Source organism: Dermacentor variabilis, chromosome 1, assembly GCF_050947875.1.
Source record: "Dermacentor variabilis isolate Ectoservices chromosome 1, ASM5094787v1, whole genome shotgun sequence".
Lineage (NCBI taxonomy): Eukaryota > Metazoa > Arthropoda > Arachnida > Ixodida > Ixodidae > Dermacentor > Dermacentor variabilis.
Window position 1 is genome coordinate 29,624,139 of NC_134568.1, and position 8,678 is coordinate 29,632,816.

The 8,678-nt window shown below is 44.4% G+C and overlaps 1 protein-coding gene across 1 annotated transcript; it reads right to left on the reverse strand.

Annotated features, from left to right (window-relative positions):
- Positions 1 to 4,492: 4,492 nt before the first annotated feature.
- LOC142570674 (uncharacterized) lies at positions 4,493 to 8,031 on the reverse strand. Its single transcript, XM_075679052.1, has 2 exons — positions 7,551 to 8,031; positions 4,493 to 4,649 (listed from the first exon to the last, which is right to left on the reverse strand). The coding sequence occupies exons 1-2, from the start codon at positions 7,970 to 7,972 to the stop codon at positions 4,493 to 4,495; spliced, it is 579 nt and encodes a 192-aa protein (XP_075535167.1). The 5' UTR covers positions 7,973 to 8,031.
- Positions 8,032 to 8,678: the final 647 nt, after the last annotated feature.

Sequence of the window (8,678 nt, forward strand, 5' to 3'; positions counted from 1 at the left end):
CACGCACACACGCACACACGCACGCACACGCACACACACACACACACACACACGCGCGCCGCTCGAGGCACATTGCCTGTAATCGCGGGCGTCTTGATGTTCGGGAAAAACACTTCTATGGAGCACGTCTTGAGCAACAGAAAGCTGTATCGGGAGTTTCTCATGTTGCTCTACATTTAGCCATTGACAATTTTATCTAATTATAGTAATTGAGAAATTATAATAACACTAACTATCTAATCAGGGGGAATGTAAAAAAATCTCCAAGCGACGACAAACAACATTATCTTGGTTCTCTCCAGCTATGTAGCATTTCCATATTGCAAAGACTAGCTCAACTTAAGTGAAAATCCCCGTATACTTCTTTACAATTCGAATTGTTCTCCACGGTTTTCTATATCACAGCCGATGAAGGATATGGGGTGGCGCGTCACCAAAGGCCATGTTAACTTGAGCGAACTGCCCGTATACCGATTGTGGTAAGGTGTGAGATGAAGTAGAAAACAGCATGAAGCCTGCGATAAGCTCAGTCACTCGCTACTCCGTAACTTAGCCGAAAGAATTAGAGAACAATAAATTAGTTGCTCGGGGAAGCACCTTTACAGGTTTCAAACTGAAGGCATCGCGTTTGACGATAGTTGGAAGATTTCATTTTTGTTCTGTCTCTTTTATGAACAGTTTAGCAGCAGAAGTTATTTTTTGGGCTATTTGAAAAGCGTTAAGCGCCTTTCCATGCTTCGGCGTTGTGCAGTTTACGTGCTGTTAATCACTAGGCAGCTGCTGACGCAGAGTCGCATTTCGCCAATCGTGCATGGTATGAAGCCCTTGTCGTGCGTAATAAGTGTTCCGGCTTTCATTAATTTTGCGTTCAGTGCCGTCTTCTACAGACTGTATACTACATGAGCTGTAAAAAAGAAAAAAAAAACAAGCCAGATTATCCATTTGGTGGTCTTTTCTTAGTAGATAAGGCACATATTATTAAAATAATTTAGCATACATTGCACTTGTTCTATCCTTATCAACAGACCTAAGAGACCGCAACATGTTTTAGCTGATAAGTAACCTTATCAATACCCTCCCCCCCCCCCATTGATGAGCATTCTACTGAAATTGTGGCAAATGTATTCATCTCGGAGTATGAGGAAAGAGCCCATGCAGACTGTTCTAAGCGGAAATAAATTGCAATTCATAACGTGATTGTTCAAAACTGCAGTCACTATTCGCAGCATGTTCGTTCGGCACGGGCATATTGCATTAACACCCGAAAAATGTGCACATTCCAGCCGGGTATCTTTGTTTCAGCAATTATTATTATAGGAATTGTTTGGGATTCTCGCATTTGTTTATTATTTGGATAAATACGCTATGTGTCACTTGAACCTGTCTTGAAACAAAACGTACCGTTCATACTGTAGCATAATTTATAAAGGAAAAATCCGACATCCACCCGTTCGTAGCAATTGCTACAAACGAAACCCATAGGTTCCTCGAAAGAAAAACCTCGCAGTTGAAGAAATATTCGTCGCGCAGCAGGGCAAATTTTTTTTCTGTTTATGCAACATATGAGAGTGCAGCTGGTTCAGGAGATTTATTAACCTATCGTTATTAATGCATAAGTACAGATGAGAAGCAACACGTCAACATACATAATACACATTCAAAATTTTTTGTGGCGCCATATGTAAACGAAAATGTTAACTTGTAGATAACAGATAGCTAACAGATATCGTACGATTAAGCGGTTGAACTGCATGCAACTGTAATATTTCTTAGATGTTCTCGTGCACAAATACTCGTGCAGTCTTCCATAGAGATTCCCGGCTACATGCCTTTGAGATTTTTCGACCGCTTCCAACCGCATGCATGATTTTCTATGTACAGTTCCCTGGGTATGTTCCCATATGCATGCTGGATGCAGTACATATTTAGAGACATTTCCAATAAACTGCTTATTAGCAACCCCAGCAGCGAGTGTTTATATATAATCGAAACATAGTTGGCAAAATATATTATTTATATAGCTAGTATATAGGTTGTCGATCCCGGCTATTTTAGCCAATCTGGGCAACGAAAATAAAAGATTTAAAAGAACCCGGTGCAAGATATACTAGAATAAAAAGACCTACAAGCCATATCTCTGACGGCTGCACACTATAAGTCCTAAAATCAGATCTTACTGCACTGTCTTTTTTTGCATTATTCTTCGTTGAACAGCTTCACTGAATTTATGTTAGCTCGGACACCTTGTATCGACAACAGTCCACAAATAGTGTAAGGCTAAAGTCTATGCATTAGCTATAGACCGATCTGCAGGAATTTTCTACAGACAGTCTATGAACTTATGACCTTACCCTTTTGTAGCTAGTCTAAAAAATGTGCGAGTCTATAGACACTCTATAAACTGTTTATAGATTAATGAAAATTCATGTTTGTAGACAAATGTCTGCAGAACGTCTATAGAGAAAAGTGTATAGGACTATACAGTTCTACTTTTGTAGACTATTATGCTAAGTCTATAGAATGCCTACTGACAAATGTCTATAGATAGCCTATAGACATTTGCTTATAGACATGTTACAGACTTCAGTCTGCAAAAGGAAAACTGTATATAGCTCCATTTTTGTAGACTGAAGTTTGTGTAATGTCTATAGACAGATGTCTATAGATAGTATAAAGACATTTGCTTATAGACATTTTATAGATTTGAGTCTACAAAAGTAGAGCTGCTGTATAGAGTTCTATTTTTGTAGACTGAAGTCTATGGAATGTCTATAGACAAATGTCTATTGATAGCCTATAGACATTTACTGATAGACATATTATAGATTAGAGTCTACAAAAGTAGAACTGCTGTATAGAATTCTATTTTTTCTACAATTTCTCTTTTATAATTTTTTTAGCTTTTGTTTGGAGAAACCTAGAGAGCGTCTAAGCCTTTGCTTTGTCTCTTGGCTTTTTTTATGTGGGAGGTGTTTCGGAAGAGATGACCAAATAAATCACAGGCTTGCAGCCTGTCATACGGCCAATATAACGAATTTGACATGTCTTGGAGACATTTGTTTTAAAAGTGCAACAACAGAACATATTTTTCGATCACGTCATTTATTTGCGATTTCAGCCCGCACGGCTAAGATTACTGCTGAAACAGCCCTGGTTAAGAGCAGTGTACATATGTTAAAGAGATTACCGGCAACAATGCACTGCAAGGACAACAGGCCCCATAGCGTGTTTGTTCTCGTGGGAAAAAAAGTACGTGACATTACTTGTAACGTTGTGAACAGGTCAAAAATATGTGTTAGTTAATAGGCCCGCAAGAGGGACGGGGGAGGGGGGGAAGGTGGCGCAAGTAATAAGGAATTGTACCAATAGCGTTTTACTTACTGTAATTGGAGGATTGGAATAGATTAGTTCAACCACTGGAGGAGTGGGAATGGTCCAACTGTCAGAATTCCGACGAGTTAAAAGGAGGGGAATCACATAAACCACAACTCTGCGGAATGGAGTAGGAATAGAATCGAGCGCCCCCACTCTCGGCACCATGCCATTACATCCAGTGCTTGGACCAATTAGAGCGCAGCTCTACAAACACAAAGACGACCGCACCACCTGGGCGAAACGCGTCGAAGGCCCGTCAGCTGCCGCACGATCACGCGCCGCCAACGAGCAATCCTGCACAACCTAAATATATAGGCAGTGCGCAGACTGGTACCCTAGGTAGGGGCTAGAGCTCGCGAAAACTATAGTGTTTTCCCCAACTGGGCGGAGTACCAGGCGACCAAACTCCTTGCCCTGCGCACGTTGCCGTACGACGCCATCTGGCGTCTACCTTCATGAGATCCCGATACAAACACTGGTGCCACGCTGCTATTTTCAAAGGCCCCCACTTGGTGAAGCGACGGGGCCCGCCCAGGTCAGGGGACATTGGCATGGTCCGATACACAGATGACAGTAAACTGAGCGTGTCCAATTAGCAGCAACCAGGTTCCCCAGCTAGTATTAATGACTAAGCACTATATGGGTGCTTCCCCGGGACAGACGTCCGTCCGTCTGTCTGAACGCATGACACGATGCCCTCCATAAGTATACATGGGATCCTAAGGGAGTATATATTTATTATTTATATAAAAATACCTTGCAGGCCTCAAAGTAAGGCATTCAGTAAGGGGGGCAGCACATAGACAATACATAGAACATATGACATGTATAGAACCGTACCAGTTTACATACTACAACCGTAAGTGCAACCGAGGTAAAAAAGAATTACTTAGCTCACGATTCACTAATAAAAAAACGTAATATAATGATCGATACTATCGCCTCGGCGATAGTATTGCCGTAAGGTATGCGCTAATTGGCTGGTTGAGCAAAATCGCATTAGGCAGCTGATACGTTTTTGCTAAAACAATCAATCAGTGCGCGCAGATGGTGAAGGCGTGGCCGAGCCGATAGTATCGCCGAAGTGGATCGTTTCAGGATACGGCCCCAGTTAGCCTCACCTCGTGCGTAGCCTCCAAAGGCAGCTGCTGCTTGGCGTAGCCATCCCGGCCATGTCGCTGTTGCACTCGCCCTTGCAGTAGCTCAGCGCCGTCAACCGAAGCGGCAGCGTGTCGCGCAGGTGGATGTGTGGTCTGCAGCCCAAGACCTCGAACCTGTAATCGGGCCAAGCAACTGCGCTCCAATCCTTGTCGGGGTGATTGCCACTCACGGCAGCTTCAACTCCACGCGTAATCTGTTTCTCCGAAATGCGTTGACAACACAGGCCGTAACTGAACACAGCGTTTGAAACGCACTTGCCAAAGACTGCAGCTGTTTCAATAAAACGTTTCCTTTTTTGTATAGTTATGGCGTTTTCGGATGAGCTGTGCTGCCAGTGCTTACCCAAGTCTACCAGAGCACTGAAAGACCAATAGCTACTGTTCGGCCTATTCATAAATCACTCCTGGTCGATGTGATTGCCGCCAGTTTACTGGACAGTTTCTTCTTGAGGCATAGGACGCAAAATTTGCTTTTTCCCAAGGAAAAGAAAAGGAAATTGTTTCTGCTGGGGCCTTTCTTCCAAGATTCAGTGGAGGGCAGCTCAGCTGTTCATTTTTCGCCGAGCTGCGTTTAGAATTCATTAGGCGGTATCTGCAGGAATTCTCTCGCTTTGCAAAGTGTATACGAGTGCAGTTTTTTCGTTTGTTAAAATGTTAAGCTCGCCTCGATCATTGAAGGAGCCTGAATGGAATCTCTTTCCACCACAACAATATCCCGTCTTCGCTTCTAGAGCATTCTCTTGTGACACCGCGCCGACTAAGTTTTGTGCAACCCTCTTTTGGCAGTTAAAGGGTGCATTCATATTCGTCTGCTAAGTAGATGCCAAGTAAAGAGTGAATGACGAAAGTACGCAATACTTGCTGTGTTCGCGTAAACCGATCGACGACTTCTTTCTAGGTACCAAACTCGAGGGCGGATAAATCGTGCCCGACAGGTGCGTGATTCCCCTGACCCGTGGTTGTTCTTTCTACGAAATTTCGCGTGCATATATAGCGCAGGTCGCGGCGCTCTCCACGAGAAACGAGCGTGCATTACCACTGATGTGGGTGTCTCCATGGTGCCTCCGCGCAGACAAGGTGGATCGCCAGAATCGGTGATTAGCGGCGGGCACGTCGTCGGCGGTACGCAAGACGCGACATGTCATCTCACTAGTGCGTCCGATGAGCGCTACTTGCATTGTGAGCGAACTGCAGCCCTGTCCTTCTATGTAGACTTCTTGCAGTGCCGCATACACACACCTTGCGTTTCTACCGCTCGATCGATTGTACTGACTTCAATGCTCCGTTCTTTCGTAGCTTCCGTAAAATGAAATTTCATTACACGATACAGTCTGATTTGTTGCGCGTCTATTTATGGAAAATACTACAGTCAGTTGTGAAGAAGTTTTACTGCCATGAGGGATTGGCCGTACGTGTAAATATATAAATAAAATAAAAGTGGACTCTGAAGCCTTTGTCAAACCCAGTTCTGGAGATGTATTCTCGGGCGATCACTTGCGGCGGCGGTATAGTGGGCAGGCCAAACGCGAGAAAGGATTCCTCTTTGGCGCACGTGGACTGAGTCTCACGAAATCTCGCGAAAGTGGCACTATCTCTGATAGTGGTCGCACGAGAATATCTCCTCCGATTATGACTACCGAAAGGTTTGTGCCTGCAGGTCATCGCCCATGTACATCTCTTAAAGTGCAAAGCCCGCAATATAGCACCGACGTCCCGGGTGCATTTGGCGCATGAGACCGGTGCAGGAGATTGACCGCGAAAGTGCAAAACTAGCGAAGCAAGTGGCACTACTTGCAAGATGAAAGAAACAAAAGAAACAGGAGTGGTTGTCCTCTGACTTCTCTGAAAAATGTATACATTTCTCGAGAACCGTATTTGCATCCGCAAAGAAAATGACGTCGTGCGGTACCGCAATTTGAGCTCGGCGACTAAAGAGGAGGGTTTAGCTCAGTACCAACTCCTATTTCTCTAAACGCAGAAATGTTGTGATTAGACAACAGAGCTCAACCGATTTGCATGAGAGTTGATTCTTTTATGTGCGCTTACATTCCGATAGGCGCAAGCAGAATTTCGGTTTAGGGCGTATGAGCTTTTACTAGTTTTGCAGAAATTGGTACGTTAAAGATATATATAAGCACTAAGCATGAAGATTCTTAACTCTGCAACAAAAAAAAGTACCGTTGTTCTGTAAACCTGTTAGAGCATCTCTTACGGGCAAATGTGACACGCGAGTTCAAAGGTTACATGAAATTGATGCAATATTTGCAAGGGTTGTTTAAGCTACTTACTCACACATTAGTGGTATACTTAGCGCAGTGTTTAATTGATCACTTTTATTCTTGTTATATGTTTTTAAATGTGCAGTTTGCACCATTGCGATGTTACGCCTTTGTGAGGCAGCGTGAGGCAGCTGTACATCCTCCGGAAGGTGGTTGAAGACTTCATCTGCCTTCACCGCCTAACGTGAAGCGACCAACGGAAAAGTGTCGACGCCCAAGCGCACATCAAGGTCAGAGCATGGTAAAAGCAGCAACATGGATGCGCCAGCTAATCATGCGTGCGACTGTTTAAAGGGGCATATCAAGAAGGAACCTAACTACCACGCAGGTGTCTCAAGATCACACTGTGCAAAAATGTGAACGAAACGGTGCGTTGTGTACGGTCGGCGAGGGCATTTAGAGTTTTCTTTTTATTTCACTTCTGTGACTACATTATCATCGCTCTGCGACAACAGCGTAGTTATTGCAACAACACGAAATACTGTTGCTGGCTTAGCGCAATGTGAGGTGTATAAGCACGGCAATAAATCGCATTACTATACGCAAATCAATATGTTTTATGCACCCTGGCTGATACACCTTACTACAGCTATACTTTCCTTATAGGGCACAGTAATAAATAACCTCAATTACGTTTTGTTAGCAGGACATAGCAAATAGTAAATGTCATTTCACAAACTGAGGATATTCGTAACGGCCCTTGGATATGGCGCACAAAAGACCCAATTATCTTTACCTGAATATCATTCGGTGCCCGGTGCCCTGCGATACGTCCTCCACCTGGAGTCCAGCTCCTTGCACGGTGCACGGTGCTTGCATGGAGTTGTACTCAGGCAGGTTGTCCTTGACGTCCATCTCAACGAACCGGTCGCACTCGGCCCTCGGAACCAGTCTCCGCCGATGTGCGGCACTGCTGCTGCAAGCCTCCTCCTCAGCCATGTTCCCAGTCTTGACCGCAGGGTCGCAGCTCCTCGGGAGGACGTCCTCCATGGCCAAGTAGCCGAACGTGTAGGACGCGTCGGCCTTGGCTTTCTCTGGAAGTAGGTCGTGCAATATGGACGAAGGCATCTTCTGGGGTGACGGCGCTTCTGAGAAGGCGGATGCACCGCCGTGGAGGAGACGATAAGTTCGGATGCCGCTCGGTACATCGATTCCCATGGCTGACGCTAAGCCAGGCCCGTTCTTCGGAGAGATGCTCGGATATGGGCGCGCCACAGCCCCCGGCGCGTTCGAAAGTGCGAGCAGGCTTTTCCTGTGCCACACGAGCCTCTCGCGCCAGCGCACGAGGGCACGACCTCGGTGTCGTTCTTCTTTTTCCTTTACTCCATCTTGAGGTTTGTGTTTCGACTGGTCTCCAATATCTCATCGGTCCTCACTTTAAAACATTTCGACGATGGCAATGACTCTGGAAAATAAAATATCCCAGGCAGAGAGAGATAGAGACAATAAACACTTTTATTTACCCTGTAGTCCATTGTATTACGACTCCGATTCGGACCAAATGTGGGATAATGGGATTTCCAGGCAGATCAAACAGTTAGCAGGAATTCAGAATAATCTCACCTTGCTAAATTTTGTTTTCTTAATTATCTGTCTATACATTTTTGTATTCTTTATTTTTAATTCTATTTTTCACAGCATGACATTTTTTGCCGTAAGTGTCAACTTCCAAATCGCCTTTATCCTTTTTTTTCTCTTTACCCTTAACTTTTCTTTATTCAATTCACATAAGCTCTGAATTAGTGGACAATCGCCCACTGCACGAATGCGTGACGTACCTCCGTAAAAAAAAGAAGAAAAAAGAAAACAAGAACCAGGCGTGAATTGTCAACAAACTGCTAACATCAATGTGATTACGGTAATT